Source organism: Branchiostoma floridae, chromosome 15 (assembly GCF_000003815.2).
Source record: "Branchiostoma floridae strain S238N-H82 chromosome 15, Bfl_VNyyK, whole genome shotgun sequence".
Taxonomy (NCBI): Eukaryota; Metazoa; Chordata; class Leptocardii; order Amphioxiformes; family Branchiostomatidae; genus Branchiostoma; species Branchiostoma floridae.
The window spans coordinates 21,281,473-21,299,113 of record NC_049993.1 but is presented as its reverse complement, the minus strand read 5'-3'; the positions used below and the strand labels follow the sequence as shown (position 1 = coordinate 21,299,113).

Below are 17,641 nucleotides of genomic sequence, written 5' to 3'. Positions count from 1 at the left end.
CCTATACAGGCTATATCACTTATTTATAACCATTTACAAACTCACATGGGCTATGTCAGTCCTGTTCTTTGTTCACAGATGTTACCACGGCAACAGTAACCATGGCAACAGTACAGGTGACCAGCCACATCTGACACTACAGACAACAGGTCAGAACAGCAGATGCGGGTTAGGATGACCCCATCAGCTGGACCTGAGGTTTCCAATAGTAACGGCTAAGAGGGCTTCAAATGAGCGCAGTTGTACCTTTCTGTTAGAAACAAACACTCACACTCACTACGTCCCACAGCAAGTACACAACAACTTACACAACGAGTAGGAAACGTTCAGGGCATGTTTCAGAAGCTACCAGAGAGAACTACCCGTATACGTGACAGGGGGCGTGTCAGCTGTTTGACAGGTGTAAATCATGTGTAAAGCATGTTTTTGGCATCACACATTTTGGACACAAGCCACATTAGTACAAAATGTGCATAGTTACAGCATCATGCTGTGGACAAACATATCTTCATAAAGCAGACTCACAATCAAATGTCTCAGGCAGCTTGTTGTATAACTGCTCGTCTGTCCTATTTACTTACAACATGTTATTTGCTAGTAATTACACTCTAATGTGCCTGTCTTCAGCCATATGGGACAGGAAGGTACGATAGTTAATTACAAGCCTACGGGTTCTGCTACAGACTAAAGTTATCATTAACAAGGCTGGATTCAGGGTTTCTCCTGTACCAACAGTAACACTGTTTCTTTCAATAGTTAATTTTATTTGCTTATGTATACATATATGATGGTGTATAATATATCTTATGTCTACAACACTAGCATTTTTATACATGTTTTATATAAGTTTTGGGAGAGGCCAACAAAAAAAATCCTTATAGGTCTCTGGCTTCCCCTGTATGTTTCTATTTACCACTAACTTATTTTACGATTTGATGTCTGAAAATATACACATAAACAACCCTTCATTGACCCCAGCTGCACCTAACCAACCATAACGACTGACATCACGTCGGCTGCCATATTAGCAGAGTTGTACCAGACAGAGACTATCTGATCGCCCGGAATTCAGGAAAACTCCTTATCTAAACCTGCCCAACCACAATCCAACCAGCTCGGGTCACAGCAGCAACTTAAGAAAGTGATGCTTGTCTGAATTTTTATTGGAAATTTGGTGAAATTGCATGCAAAGATCCATGGTTTAAGTACAAAAATGATTCATGTCAATAGGGATGGATTTTAGTAACATTGCTGAAACAAGAAAAATGGCTTTTGAGTCAAATACCCAAGGGTATATCTTATAGCGCACACACCCTGCCCAAATCACTGCAATATAGATTTACTACAGCAATTTTCTGTGTGGATGTAAAATCACAGGTTTACGGTACTGCAAATTGTGACACATTCTCAGTGGTTTTATGTTCACACCGTATCACAGCTTTCACGGTGAGATCAGTCTGAATACCGTACAGTTTCAAACACATTTTCTTTCTCAACTCTCCAAGCAGAGTTTAGGCTCCGTCAGTTTCGTTTTGATATGATAGGCTTTCTACTTCATCAAGTTTTCTATTTGTGGTTGGCAGACAAAGACGCCTTCACAAAATACAAAGCCTGGAAAATATACCAACAAAATACATAAAAAAAACAGCCTGCGCGTAACGACTGCTTGGAGAGCAACCTTTTCCTTATGTAACAGTGGTGTTCAAGTACCGCCTATCGTCCTCGCCCAATAGCTCTGAGCTTTTGTGGCGATAGCGATAGCGGTCATGACTTGTAATCCGCCGACCCTGGTTCGATCCCGGGTGTCGGCATGTTTGTTTCTTTCTGTTCTTACTTGCCCCTCTCGAATTCTACACTTACTGCAAAATTAAAGCCTCAATTAAATCAATCCACACCCTGTGTGCTGGAAGTGGTAAAACTGGTTGCAGCACAGATTCCAAACTCACTCCCCTTTCATTACTTATGACCCTGTTCACATGAAAAAATTGCAAGTGAGTTAAACGAGGAATCCGATTGAAATTTTCTATCGGATTAAAAAAATGTGTTCACATGAGTTTTATACAATCGGATTAAACTCAAACTTGCGACCGCGACCACACAATCGGATTAAACACTTCACCGCGGCACGCGTCGTGTTTCCAACGACCACCGCGGGCACGCGTAATTTTTCCAAAATGTTGCCAGACTACCTCATAATTTTGAAAGATGTAGCGACATCGATATTACTTGAGAAATCGGCCGGCTTTGGTCAGATTTTGACGCGTCGATGGTCCGCAACACACACTGACGAAAGTGGCGGCCTCTGGCGAGTCTGGGTCATACGGGGTCATTGGGATAGTCTATTAGACTGGGGGTGGAAATGTTACGCGCGGTGTGATTATACTCTACATTTAACTATATAAAATGTATCTGTTGTGGAAGTTGCATAAATAAGGCAAACTGCTACCAAAACATTTGACTTCATCACGTATTTATCTGAAATAAAAGTCTGTGTTTCGTTTAAAAAAACTGCTCGCCCATGCTTGCGTGCAGTGAAGTGACCCAAGCTCGAAATTTCTGTTTAGACACGCTTCCGACTGTTTTTCTCGTAGAATATTTGCTTTTTTAGTGGTGTTGGGACATTGGCTCCAACAACAGGAGAGAAACGAAACCATACATGTTATTTTCATGGGCAATATTGCCAAAATTAACCAGTTGGTCTTCTGCCACACTGCCGATTTTTGGAAAGAACCGGTGCACATGTTCCGGCGTCCGGTTGTTAACCATAGCGGTAAGATGATTTTGCAAGCAAACTTGCCCATAAACTTCTTTTCTAATCCGTGTATCATACTTTTTTTGCCATGTTGTAGGTATGGTTGTATATCTAATGTCCACTGTACCCGTATGTATGACGTAAAAACCATGAAACAAGCCCGAATCCAATCCAATTGTGTTCACATGGCCGATTCCGGTCAATCGGATTGCGCGCCAATCGGATTGCGCGCGCTGAATCCACCTCCCGAGGTGGATTGCAATCCTATCCAATCCAATCCAAAATGGGCAATCCAATCGGATTAGTTCTGTTCACATGGCTTTGGATTGGTCATTTTAATCGGATTCCTCGTTTAACTCACTTGCTTTTTTCCCATGTGAACGGGGTCTAAGACTTCAGAAACAGGAATGGCCCCGGGACATGCTAACATTGTCTGCAGAAATCATTATGGAAAATTCCTTTCAGTTTTCTGGCCCTCCCCCCTAATTTGATTGTCCCCCTCCCCACACCGTCATAAATTCACCTTTTGAAAGAAATTTGATACTTTAAACTCAGCCTAATATTTGCAGTTATGGCGGGAAGGTTTTAATCAGTGTCTCAGTAAAGTTGCTGTGTTGCTGTGTGTTTCCATGGCAACTGATTGACGATAATTGACAGGAAAAGGTTTTTTTTTTCATAAATGGCAAGAAACGGTACTTACGCACAGGATCGGCCACGGTCATGTCTCTGTTGAGCCGGATATCGGCGGGAACTGTTTTCTCGATCAGTTCTTCCATACTCTGTGTGTGGGAAAACACAGGAAAAGCTGTGAAAAATCTACTGATGCCACAATATACTCTCCAAGCAGAGGTTTGGCTTCGGCTGTTTTCTTTACATGTTTATAAGCATTTTTGTCAGGCTACATCTATGTTGGACTGTCTTCTTCATATCTGCTGGCCATGAAGAACATGGTATAAAATACAAATCTTGTCAGAAATGCTCAAAAACATGTCAAAAACAGCCGCAGCTGAAACCGAACCTCTGCTTGGAGAGCAACAACACGGCAGGAGAGATGACGCAAGCTGTTTGCAGACGACGTTTTTATTGCCATACATTTCAGACTACGACATGGAACTATTAAAAATTCTAGTATGATATAATACCCTACAAGCCCTGAATATTGCATGAAATTTGATACTTATCTAAATTTTGGGTTGAGAAGTTGCAGTTTGTATAGAAAATACGTGAGGAATGTTTAAAAATATGAATTTTCGCGGGGTGACGACGCCCCTGCAAACCTGCCCATCTAGGGAAGTCGCCTTTCCATCTACGGTATCCCTGACCATAGATGGTAACACGGTAAATATTCCCCCAGCCTATGATCGTGCCTTGTTCGTGTTGTTGGTGCACGTTGTTGCTGGGATTATTGTAGCGGAGTTTCTTATGTAATAACACGGAATTCGGGTTAAATTTTGCGTGAAGAGATCGGAAATGATCGGAGAAGCGGTGGAACCAGTTTTAACCGACTGGAGCGGAAATGCGATCATCAACTTCGTGTTTACAACCGATCGCAGCAAAATTTACCAACCTTCACTCCCAAAACTTCTAACATCGCCTGCTTGTCGTGGTCCCTGGGTCCGATATGGCGATCAGCAAAGCAGTCATGACGGGGGTAAATCCTCTCCAGGCCGCGGGGTCCCTCCGCATCGGACGCCAGGCTGGATTTTCCTCGGCACGGCACGGCCACGACTCGCGCGAAATTTGGTTCGGCACCCGGCTGCGACCCGGCCGCCGACAGAGTCCGTCGGGAGCCGGCGGAGGCAGCCCGCTTCAGTGTGCGGCCTCGTGAGGCCACGGACACGCACCTGGCCAGCCTCTGCATTGTTGTTACGTCCTAAAACTCGACTAAAACCCTCCACACCGCGATGTCCGCCCTGGTCGTGCGTATGAACAAGAGTGGAGGCAGACACAGAAACTCTTCGAAATTTTAATCATTGTGGTCTCGCACGTTCTCGGGAGAACTGATACCGGCAAGATCCGTCCCTCCCACCAATCACAATTAAGGAGACTAGATATTAGCCAATCAGCGCGCAGTAAATAATGACGCAATCCTCGGATGATAATAACTCCCCAAACCAGTTTGGGTCAGTTTGGCGGGTAGATTTTGGAAGGGAGTTTTTTGAAAGCGCTCACGACAGTCCACACAGAAAGTGCAATCAAACACTGCCGTCAGAGTTGAAAAGTGCGATATGGTACCGTCATTTTAAAACGGATATGAAATAAGGATTGGTGTTTTCTTTTCTGTAGCTCTTGGTAGTATAGTTTTTGTCAACTTTTAACTTTCTGTCAACTTTTAACTATTGATAAGTGGTATCTGAGGTATTTTTAATCGGCTGCCTTGAAATCTTTTGTTTCCATACATCTTTTCGGTAACTACATGACTATTTTGACAGAAAATACAAATTAATGTACAGAATAAAATGACCAATGACCCAGAATGAGACAACGAACTTTCCATGTGCCATGAAAGCACAAGCAGTACTTGTGAGACCTTGTGACGTTCCCTACCCACCGGTCACCCACCTCTTCCCTACTCATTTTCTCCATGTTGAGCACACAGAGCCACTATCACCATGGCAATGTTGTCCATAGTGAGCCGGGCTACTAGTAATGGCCGACGAAAAACGCTGTAGCAGTCAATGCATAGAGTTTTAATATATAATATGGCCTTTGTCATCATCACCTGTCTTAAATCTCCAAGCAGTATCGAAAGGGGCAAAAGAAGTGCCCATGTATCAAACTGGCCACCTTAGGCCACAGCAAGTAAATTCTATGGATGACATCTCAACTTTATGGTGCCTATTTTTGAAAATGTAGCCATCTTGTTTCTCTTCACCCATCTTGTTTTTTTTTCGCCCTATCGCACTATTTTTGCTGTCTGCAGAGGATGTCATCCATAAAATTTACTTGCTGTGGCCTTATCTGCTGTAGCAGCCTATATTCTCGTTAGCCCTCTTTCATTCTCTTTCTCTCTCCCTCCCGAAAGAAAATACACTTTTAAAGTTAAAAAAAAACATACAGCCTTTTTTCTTTCTGTAAAGACATCCTTGGTGCACATAGCGCTGTGTTGTGGCTGTGGTCAAATTTGTTACCTGTGCGTTCTGGGCCGATGAGAACCGCACCAGCTGACAGGTCAAACCGGGAATCGAAACCGCAACCTTCCATACCAGAGATGTATCATGTAGCGTATGTAATGTGATAGGCAAGGGACTGGGTACGACACATCTCCCACGCGCGCGGGGCTAATGTTGATCTGACTTTTAAATAAAAAAAATAAACATCTACAATCTAGGTCCAGCCGGAACATCCTAGCCTCTACCAGGCTCCACGGTTGGATAATAGTCCTACTCGACCGGCTGACTCCCCTAGCGTACTATTGACTCTATTCAGTGTCCAATTTCGACAATTAGACCACCGAACCACGGAGCCTGGTAGAGGCTAGAACATCCAGCCAGCGGTCGGGAAAACGTGGTTTGTTCCTGCTCCGTCGGGAACAGTTAATTAGAGAACACGTCCCGCCCCTCTGATTATTTTGATAAGACTTCTGGGAATTCAGACGCCTCCGTCTGATGCGACAAGGGAATGAAGATGACTGAGCACTACAGTATTCTTCAAGTAGTCTCCAAGCAGATCCTACGCTGCCTTAGATTAATAGTATCAAAGCTGGTTCGCCAAAGGGAGTCAAAGGGCCTTGGCCAGCTTTAATACTACGTCTAAGGCATCGTAGGGTCTGCTTGGAGACTACCCCCAAGCAGAGGTTCGGCTCCGGCTGTTTTGGGCGTGTTTTTAGGCGTTTTTAAGGACATTTTTTGCCCGCTATTTTGTACCATTGTCTCCATGTCCGATTGGCTGTCGGACACAAAAAGAACGGGACAAAATAGAAATCCCCACAAAAACGCCTAACAGCACGCCCCAAAACAGGGGCGAACCTCTGCTTGCAGAGTGGATGACGCGGTGTTTAGTTAAAAAAAGTTAAAGTTTGCCCATACATCTAAGATGCGTCGATGAGTCCATCCCAGGCTCGTCCTTCCCAGAACACCCGTCATGACGTCAGGGTCGGGATTATGACGTCACACTTCAGTCTGATGCCAAACATCTCCAAGCAGATATTTGGTAAGGGATGGTGAAGGGAAAGCGTTCGTTACTTCAGCGGCCCAGGGGAGTGTTGTTTTGTTGTGTTTCTATGTGTGTGTGTCTCATGGTGCGCGTGAGTTGCTCTCCAAGCAGAGGTTCGACTCCGCCTTTTTTAAATGCTTTTAGGCGTTTTTTTAAGTCTCACAAGCTGCTTTCATTTTGCTCAAGGGACCGCGGCGCCTCGACATTTTTCCGCGTTTTTATCAGGCTTAAGTTGTAAGACCAACTTGCGAATATGCGGTACCAGTTTATCAACCAGGGATCACAGAGACTCAGAGAAACAGGATAGAAATGATCCAACGTAGAGTAGAGCGTGCCGGCTCGGTCTTGCACCTTTGAACCTACGACGCGATCACCACTGTGAAAGTTTTGCTACCAAACTTCTCCAGTCAGAAACATTTCGTGATTGGTTTTCCCCTCGCCGAGGAGATGTCAGTGGCCGTAAGACCCGCGCGAGCAATCAGTTGGACTCGAGAACAGAATGCTATAGAAAAAGTCCCATTCCCTATATGGTAACATTGGTCAACAAGAAGCACAAATAGGTACGGAACTTAGCCTACTTTTTTTATTCCATCGTTGGACACACACATTCTAAAGGGAAAGAAAGATTGATGTATAATCATTGAATTTATTTATGTGAAAACAAATGGAAGTTTGCTATTCTTATTGTAATGTCGCAGTTAAGCATCAATTTTAAACAAGTACTATAGTAGATTTTAACGAATTGTAAATGTTATGTTTTAGAGCCGTAATTGTCTTAGACGTCCGTTATTGACTCAGTCCGAGTTATATTAATTTGTTGAACAGTGCAATTCAGTTAACTACATTCTAGTTGACTGCAAGGCTGTCATTTTGAATGTTGGAGTCAATAAAAACCAAATCATCATCATCATTATTTTGTGCTTTCATAAGACCTCCTTCAAAACAGCACAAAATAGCCTCATCGAAACGCCTAAAAAGCACGTCAAAAACAGCATGCGCAGGAGCATAAGATCTGCTTGGAGAGTAGGCGTGTGTGTCGGTGTGTATGTGCTTTTCTCATGTACGTGAAGGGGGTGAAGTCTGCCATCTCTTATTGAGGTATGATTTCCGAACGTCTCTTGTCACTTTTATCTGGAGGCAAAACTTCACTTCTTCAATTCAAACGCGTCTGAAAAAGACCCTGGACCATACATCTACTTGGAGATACAGTCAAACCTGCCCTAGCGACCACCTCTTCTCAGCGACCATCTGGCCATTTCGACCGCTTTTTCTCAGTCCCGATTTATTTTCCCATTGACGTAAGCATTAAGCGACCTATTCTCAACGACCACCTGGCCAACGCGACCGGCCCAAATTGGGACCTATAACGACCGCATCATTTTCAAGATTGAGGTTTTCATCGATTTTTGATGATAATTAGCGCGATTTTGTGCCGAAATCGGCCAGTTTGCGTCGGATTTTGGGGTTAAATTTACAGTTTACAGTGTGCGTGTTGTATTTGACATTAAAGACCTCGCTTCTTTGCGTGCGTGCAGTGTGCTTGCTATTTGCCATTAAACACAACGGCAACCATTTATACTTTGCATCGGGCATGTTTTGAGTCGATACTCTTCTCAGCGACCACCTGTCCAAATCGACCGCTTTTTTCCGGTCCCCCGGGTGGTCGTCTTGGGCAGGTTTGACTGTATAACAGCCCGGGACAGACCAATCCGCAAAGTTCCGTCTAAATGCAGAAGTACATGATTCTGACGGACCTGCCCCGCTTCTGTCACCAGTTGACCTGCTAATATTGTCGGACAGCAGGTTGGTTTCTTAGCGTTTTACTGTGGACAAACAAGTATGTCGCTAAACTTCAGTAACCCCAAATAACAAAGCTTTTCCCGTCCTAGGCCTAGCATCTTTCGCACACTTCTTGAGCGACGGCGTTTACTGGGGGGGGGGGGGGGGGGGGCGCAGCGCAGATTCACGACTTTCAACATGGGGTAAGGTTCTCTGGGATGGGAATGGAAGTTGTGCGGCTGAAGTCCCTTCCGAGCACTGGAAACCTTAGCCCATGTTAAAATAGCGATTCAGCTGCCAAAAAGAAACCAATAACGCTTCACGAAGAATATACCGATAACGATTAACGTTAAATTAGAGAAGGTCGGTAACGATTAACGGTAAATTAAAATGGCTCGTAACGCTTAACGGAAAAAGGCATGCAGACCCTCATTTAAAGCTGCCGGCCCAGAAGTCTTGAAGCAGGTCAGCCCCTCCCCGCCGGAGTTATTGTGTCCTGTGGGCTGATCAGACTACATCATTATTACTAGATACAGACAGACAAACGGCGTTACGGTCGGTTGGCTGCGGTCCGACAGGTGTGAACATTCTTTTCCAAAGCCGTCGCCGCCAGGTAACCCAGGTAAGCGCAGGTACAGATTACCTGATCAGACATGCCGCTCATCCCGCAGAGTCGACCCGTCAGCCCGGCTTTCTGGTCTCCGCTGCTCGATAGATAAAAGTGGCAGAACCCACAAATTGTAGAAAAAAACGGGGCTTTTCGTCTTCCTCTGCTTCCAAATCCGCCGCCAGGTAACCCCAGGTAACCCAGGTAAGCGCAGGTACAGATTACCGGATCAGACACGCCTCTCATCCCGCAGAGTCGACCCGTCAGCCCGGCTTTCTGGTCTCCGCTGCTCGATAGATAAAAGTGACAGAACGCATAAATTGTAGAAACATGGGGATTTTTGTCTTCCTTTGATTCCCAAAAAGGACAAAGCCAACCTGTCTAGATATAACCAACACTAGTGTTTGAGTAGTTTCTTTTTACAATGCAATTCACTGTCCATTGTCATTGTCACATGCATGTCCCCTATGTTTCTACCATGCTTAAAGTAACTATCGTACTTAACTTGCAGTCATCCTTCGGGCATGAACTTGCGAACAAACGTGCAAATATTACAAAAGTGACTCTATTGAATTTGAACGGGCAGGTACTTATGTACACATCACATACACAGGGATCAGAAAATGTTTCTTACTTTGGTTATATCTGTTCTTGTTTGATTCATTGAATAACAACTTTTTTCTGAAAGTGGTAGCAAGAAGTCTTTACTGTGTTGTAATCTTTGACTTGATTTGTATTTTAGACAACACGCAGTGTTCAGGAAACTAAACGTTTTGGAGATTTTTTTTTGGTTAACTTCTGTTAGGCAAGTAACCTAACTGATTTCATTGCAACTGCAGGCTGGCGGCGGCGCTAAATTGAATTTGTGCTGCGCTTGATTTTGTTATGGGAATACCAAGTATCTATAAAAAGACAACAAAACGTACAAAGCGCAAGAGACTCTTTTTTCTCGACGAAAATCGTTGAGCGCTCTGCCAAATCACTCGGCCGCAGTGACGCCGACAACGTGCCGCAGTATTTCGCGGGATGCCCGCCTTACCTAAAGCGCCAATGTTTGTGTCTGCAGACATGCTCTAAAACACTCCTAACGTTACATGACGATATACCGTTGCAAACGTCGTGCCCACAGCGGAGAAAAGGCTTTCGCAAAAATATAGATTTTCAATCAAATATTAATAAAGGCGCTTCCGGAGTGATCCGAGAAAAGCCCAGGCACAGATGACGTGGCCGATAGCGTGGCTGATGACGTAGCGATGACGCACATGACAAGATCAAGTCTGCTGTAGCTTCTCAGCGCGCTTTCCTTGTGGCGTCTCGGAGCTTATGATTTTAGGGCGGGCGAAGGGCACTGATCTCAGACTGACTCAGTTTGACATTCCGATGGTGATACTAAGGAATGGTTTATTCACACATGGACTTTGTTATGTCTTCTACAACTCTGAACGAAACTAGGTAACATTACGGTCAAAGTTGTAAGTGCATGCTATATCGCCTACTCTCCAAGCAGAGGGTAGGCTCCGACTGCTTTTTTAAAAGTTTTTCTTATAAGACACGTAGAGTAATCTTGCCCACCTCTACTTTTTTATCAGGCTTTCTATTTTGAACTGAAATCTTGATGTCTCCCGGCCGGGTGACATGTAGAGCTTAACTACCTGAAACATTACTGTATCTAGCGCCACACTGTAAAGATTTCCCTATGCAACATGATTGGATTTCCCAATAGGATGAATGTGTCAGCTTCTTTCAATCAAGCCAGCGGAAAGGCGAATAGCTTTGAGATGATCGCAGAACATGATTTTCATCTCCGTTACTTAGTACAGTACGGATGGAAATGCACTTGCAGAAACAGTCGGCCATTAATACGGTATCTAAACTCCACACAGTAAAATTTCCCTATGCAATATGATTGGATTTCCCCAAAGGATGGATGTGTCAGCTTTCAAAGCGAGCGGAAAGGCGAATGGCTTTGAGAGGACAATCCCGACCTGCTTCCATGTAGTCGTATCAGTCTGCTGGTATGAACAGTCTGTCTTGTACGTTTCGTATGTCTATATTTTATATGAATGTGTCAAGTTGGCGGGAGTGGGTTGGTGAGGATGAGAGCTCGCGATCGACGGACAAATAACCTGTCGTGGGTAGCTGATACATCCCTTTTTCTTTTCTACTTCTCTTGTGTGTTCTTTGAAATGTTGACACAAAAAAAATGGAAAGAGTGAAAAAAACTCTTGCTTCTCTTGTCTTGTTCTCCTTTTTTCATGATTTTGTTATACCCCAACTAAAACGGATAACAGAACAGGGTTGTCATCTCCGTTACTTGACTCAGGTGAAAATGAGTACCTAGCTTCGGCTAGGGCCGTCCCTTGGATAGGACGTTAAATGGAGGTCCCGCATTTGGGGAGAGCCATACCCCAGGCACGTTAAAGAACCCACCACTCGTGCGATGCTGCGTATGCGATGGTGCAAATCCTTCCGTCTAGAGTTGGTGATTCTCTACAATGACCCAGACCCAGAAAGAATAGTGACATATCAGTCATTAATGAACATCTATATCCAAACAAGAACAAAACACAACCAAACTAACACGGATGGAAGTGTAGAAACAGTCACGGTCAGGTCAATGATGTATGGAGGATGGGGTTGTAGGTTGAAGACCTAACGAGCGCCATTTGGGACAGAAATTCCCGAAAAGAGAGGGTGGAGTTTGTCACGGAAACACACCCGAAATGTGAGGATTATGATGGTTTCCTTAAACTAAGTCTTTACTGTTTGTAACGTCGGACTCAAGATGTGGTTATTGTTGAACACGCTTCACGTTTTGTAGGCGGGAAGTATCGATGTTACATGTCAGATTTATCAATAGTCCAGTGCTATCCGCAAGTCCATGATGCAAAGACCTATAGCTAATGCCGGATCTTAACCTACGAGATTATTTCATGACATAATGTCATACTTGTAACATTTTAAATGTGTTAAGTCTATAATATGTAATGCAAGGGCAATAACATGATGTAGTGCAATACTTTGTTCTGCAAATAGGGCACAATTCAGCCCTTAGCTGCCTCGCCTTTTAACAAATAAACCATTTTGATTGATTGTTTTATATCTAAAGACCGTATGGAATCAAAATGGGACATTTTCTCCTTAGATTCTTAAGCATTTTTTTACGTTGAAATGCATATACCTTTACATATGCACATTTGGAAGGCCCCACCACTGCGCATAGCTAGTAGCAATACGCCAAGAGTGAATAGATAATATGTAACGTTATGTGCTTCGAATATTTTACGAATCATGTTTGAAAATCTGTTCGCGTCACAGAACCAGTCACCGCCAAGAAAAACAGAAGAACGAGGTTTAATGAGTGCCTGTTTGGCTAGTTGTTGGTTGATTTGAAGTTGTTAAACGTCTTGTGAAAGTTCTTCTCTCAAAAACCCTGTGTTTGCCCCGAGCAGGTCACGGAAATGTAAACAGCGGTTAGCCGTAACTTAGGCTCGGTATAAAGGTTAAATCCGGTGGTGTTTACTTTCCAAGCAGAGGTTCGGCTCCGGCTGAGTTTGGTCTATTTTTATTGGGTTTTTACTTTGCACAACCGGCAGACATAAGAAACAGGACAAGATAGAATGCCTGACAAAAACGCCTAAAACACGTCAGAACAGCCGGAGCCAAACCTCTGTTTGGAGAATACTCGGTGCCAAGTTCAGGTCCATGTCCGTCACCCGGCGAGTCAACGGTGCTGCAATATAACACAGCCGCTGGAGGTCGTCATTGCGCGGCCACAAAAGGTGTAACAGTAAACATGTTCACGCCTACAAATGCTTAACTTTTGACTACGACAGGTTGGAGTTTCTGCAATATACTACCAGCCGCTGAAGGTCGTTATTGAGCGACCACATAAGACATTGACCTGAATGCTGACACAAGAAGTGCAGGAAACGCAAGATGATCTTGATGGGACAAAGATGTTTTATTGCAACTTCTGCATTCTGGGCTTCTCAAAAACAGAACATTCAACAAGGCATCTAGAATATGTTTTACTGTTGAACCTCACAAATAAAGAAATAATGTCACAAAGTTAACAAATTCATTCCTACACATTGACACCCCTACTATATCACAAAGTGGTCTTCAAACATCTATAAATTGTTGCAAAGGTTTCTGCAAAAGACTATTTTGTTACATTTATTACTTTAGACAATGAGGTTAAAACTTGCTTTAGACAATGAAAAGGTCCATAAAATTTATGGACCTTTTCATAACCTAAATATAACTTAAACTTAAGCTATCATTACATAACCATAAATTTACACATTTATTTGCAAAGCATTTATTGTTTTTTTGGGCCTTGAAACAGCAGATACTGAAACACCAATCAAGCCTCCAGTTAAGTCTGCTGTTTTCTTTCAATACTGGCCTGAAAAGACTGCAATGTAAGATGGGCTAACAATTTGTAAGCAATCCAACTGACTTGGGCCTGGATGTTCTACATTGCTCTCTTAAAAAGGGAGACAGGACTAGTGCTAGAAAACACATTCACTCTCTTCTTTAAAATGGGAACTATGCAGCTACAATGTCCTTTCTGAAAACTAGTACTGGCATAAGTGTGTACGGTTGATTTGAGGTTGTCCACTACTATATTGCCAACTGAAAGTTTTTTACTTTGCAGTCAATTGCACATTTGCTGGAATTGTTGGGAAATTTGTGACAAAAAGTGCCATCTCATTGGTGGAGATGGTTGGGCAGCTGAGACTAGGCATTGGTATCTCACTAGGTGATGTTGGTCCCTTCTGATTGGTGGAAATTTGAACTGGTAACTGTCCTCTGATTGGTGGATGAGTATCAGTAGATGATGCAAACCCTCTGATTGGTGGAGATCTCTGATTGGTGGAGATGTGTCAGCAGGAGTTCCCTGATTGGTGGAGACGTCAGCAGGTGTCCCCTGATTGGTGGATGTCAGCAGGTGTCCCATAATTTGTGGAGATGTAATAAGCTTTCCTCTGATTGGTGGAGATGTAATGAGCTTTCCTCTGATTGGTGAAGATGTAATGAGCTTTCCTCTGATAGGTGGAGATATGTCAGCAGGTGTTCGCTGATTGGTGGAGATGTAATGAGCTTTCATCTGATTGGTAGATATGTGTCAGAGTAGGTGTCCTCTGATTGGTGGAGATGTGTCAGCATTTGTTCCCTGATTGGTGGAGATGTGTCAGCAGGTGTTCCCTGATTGGTGGATGTCAGCAGGTGATGAGAGTGACAGGGAAGACCATGAGGCCCCGTTTGAAGGCGGGGATGTTGGAGATGCTGGTCCCCTCCTCCTCCTCCTCCACAGGCAGCATCTCCAGCTGCAGGTCTGCTTCATCAGTCTGTGGTGGAAAAACAACAAACAAACAAAGTTACAGTGGAGCACACAGCAATGTCTTAGTCTCAGGTGCCACTGAGCTGGGTTAGTACGACTCTTTGGAAAAGTGGTACATCTTGACTAGTCTGTTAGTGGCATCCTTGAAATAACTTGTAGGACTTAAAACACACATTCTGAGATGCAGAAAAACAACAAACCCCGTTGGTGTCTGGACAGTCTTCCTCCATCTCTTCCTCCTCCTCTTCTTCATCAAAACTATCATCATCATCATCATCGTCTTCATCATCGTTATCATCTGCTGAGTCATCTTCAGCCTCCATGTCCTCTTCCTGACCTTCTCTGACCTTGGTGAGACCCTCACTGCCCCCCTCCCCCACAACCTGGGAAAAAATAAACAGTCACAGTGATGTCATCAAACATGTCAGCGGATTTGGTGCTTTGCTCTTTTGTTCTACATCGTTGTATGATGTTAAACTGTGTTCTATTACATTTATGGTCAGAAAGCTGTAACATAAACATTCCTACACATTCTACTTGCGAAATTTCTTGCATTTATTTTCTAAAAATGCAATGCAGTAACTACGCAGGAGGCAAAATTTACAACCAATGTCCTCCTCTCTTCTCAAACTGTATCAATGAAAAGCAACTGTAAATTTAAGTTTATTTGAGCAAGATTTCATAAAGGCACAAACAAATTTCTGCAGCCCACAAACCTGTATGCTGAGTTTGTGCCTGTACTGACCTGTATGCTGAGTGTGTGCCTGTACTGACCTGTATGCTGAGTGTGTGCCTGTACTGACCTGTATGCTGAGTTTGTGCCTGTACTGACCTGTATGCTGAGTTTGTGCCTGTACTGACCTGTGGGCTGAGTTTGTGCCTGTACTGACCTGTATACTGAGTTTGTGCCTGTACTGACCTGTATGCTGAGTTTGTGCCTGTACTGACCTGTATACTGAGTTTGTGCCTGTACTGACCTGTATGCTGAGTTTGTGCCTGTACTGACCTGTGGGCTGAGTTTGTGCCTGTACTGACCTGTATGCTGAGTTTGTGCCTGTACTGACCTGTATACTGAGTTTGTGCCTGTACTGACCTGTATGCTGAGTTTGTGCCTGTCTGTGAAAGCATGTTGTTGGAACCACTCCTGCAGCTGGCCCAGAGTCAGCTCATGGAGAGCAGCGATCTGCAGGGATGGGAAGAACATCAAGTTTTATCCTTTTGCCTAACTCCTGGGGAAAGATGTACAATAAACCTGCAAATTCTCAAGAACTGCAACCCATGTGCTTAACTAAGAAAAGCAAAGAGAGATACAAAAGATATAAGAAACAAGGTCGCACCTGAGGCTCTGACCCTTTCTAAGCTGTTGACCAATAAGTGTGTGCATGAGACAGAGTGGGTAAGAGTCTGTGGGTGTGTGTGAGAGTCACAGTGAGTGAGTGAGTGAGTAAGAGTGTGAGAGAGTGAGTGAGTGAGTAAGAGTGTGAGAGAGAGTGAGTGAGTGAGTAAGAGTGTGAGTGAGAGAGAGAGTGTAAGAGAGAGAGCCCACCTCTCTCTCCAGCCGGTCAAACAGGTACATCTGAGGGAGGGAGCGTGAGAGAGAGTGAGTGAGTGAGTGAGTGTGTGAGTGAGTGTGTGAGTGAGTGAGTGTGTGAGTGAGTGAGTGAGAGAGTGAGTGAGAGAGTGAGTGAATGAGTGAGTGAGGGAGTGAGTGAGAGAGTGAGTGAGTGAGTGAGAGAGTGAGTGAGTGAGTGAGTGAGTGAGTGAGTGTGTGAGTGAGTGTGTGAGTGAGTGTGTGAGTGAGTGAGTGAGAGAGTGAGTGAGAGAGTGAGTGAGTGAATGAGTGAGTGAGGGAGTGAGTGAGAGAGTGAGTGAGTGAGTGAGAGAGTGAGTGAGTGAGTGAGTGAGTGAGTGATTGAGGGAGTGCGTGTGTGAGTGAGTGAGAGTCTGTGAGTGTAAGTGTGAGAGACAGTGAGTGAGTGAATGAGTGAGCGAGTGTGCGAGTGAGTGAGAGAGTGAGTGAGAGAGTGAGTGAGAGAGTGAGTGATTGAGAGCCCACCTCCCTCTCCAGCTTGTTGAACAGGTACATCTGAGGGAGTGAGTGAGTGAGTGAGTGAGTGAGTGAGTGAGTGTGTGAGTGAGTGGAGTGAGTGAGTGAGTGAGTGAGTGAGTGAGTGAGTGAGGGAGTGCGTGTGTGAGTGAGTGAGAGTCTGTGAGTGTAAGTGTGAGAGACAGTGAGTGAGTGAATGAGTGAGCGAGTGTGCGAGTGAGTGAGAGAGTGAGTGAGAGAGTGAGTGAGAGAGTGAGTGATTGAGAGCCCACCTCCCTCTCCAGCTTGTTGAACAGGTACATCTGAGGGAGTGAGTGAGTGAGTGAGTGAGTGAGTGAGTGTGTGAGTGAGAGAGTGAGTGAGTGAGAGAATGAGAGAGAATGAGCCCACCTCCCTTTCCAGCCGGTCAAACAGGTACGTCTGATCCACAATCTTCTCCCAGTTCCTGTCCACTTCCTCCCCGAGGTGCAGGTCAGCACACAGCTTCAGGGTCACCAGGGCTGTTACCTACAGACACAGAAAACACACACACATCAGCCTTCTGTTGCCTACATGTACATACAGGACAGTCAGGGATGGCAGACTTCACCCCCTCCCCGAGGTGCAGGTCAGCACACAGCTTCAGGGTCACCAGGGCTGTTACCTACAGACACAGAAAACACACACAGCCTTCTGTTACCTACATGTACATACAGAACAGTCAGGGATGGCAGACTTCACCCCCTCCCAGAGGTCCAGTTCTGCACACAGTTTCAGGGTCCCCAGGTTTTTCCCTCCAGACACAAAAAACACACACGTCAGCTTTTTTTTAACTACATGTCCACACACAGAACATTCAGGGATGGCAGATTTCACCCCCCCCCCCACAGAACAGTCAGGGATGGCAGACTTCACCCCCCGCCACAGAACAGTCAGGGATGGCAGAGGGACCCCAAGAAAACCACCCCCCTC

General features: G+C 44.6%; 2 protein-coding genes across 2 annotated transcripts in view; both read right to left on the bottom strand.

Moving 5' to 3' along the window:
• LOC118431675 (glycine dehydrogenase (decarboxylating), mitochondrial-like) overlaps positions 1-4,738 on the bottom strand; it is a 40,662-nt gene extending 35,924 nt beyond the window's left edge. The window contains exons 1-2 of the mRNA XM_035842920.1: positions 4,320-4,738; positions 3,453-3,531 (exon numbers count right to left, since the gene is read on the bottom strand). Of these exons, the coding sequence (XP_035698813.1) occupies positions 3,453-3,531; positions 4,320-4,613 (373 nt within the window). The 5' untranslated portion in view covers positions 4,614-4,738. The remainder of the gene's footprint in view (positions 1-3,452; positions 3,532-4,319) is intronic.
• Positions 4,739-15,003: 10,265 nt separating this feature from the next.
• Positions 15,004-17,641, bottom strand: part of LOC118431674 (nardilysin-like) — a 61,772-nt gene continuing 59,134 nt past the window's right edge. The window contains exons 35-37 of the mRNA XM_035842919.1: positions 17,081-17,197; positions 15,679-15,826; positions 15,004-15,026 (exon numbers count right to left, since the gene is read on the bottom strand). Of these exons, the coding sequence (XP_035698812.1) occupies positions 15,004-15,026; positions 15,679-15,826; positions 17,081-17,197 (288 nt within the window). The remainder of the gene's footprint in view (positions 15,027-15,678; positions 15,827-17,080; positions 17,198-17,641) is intronic.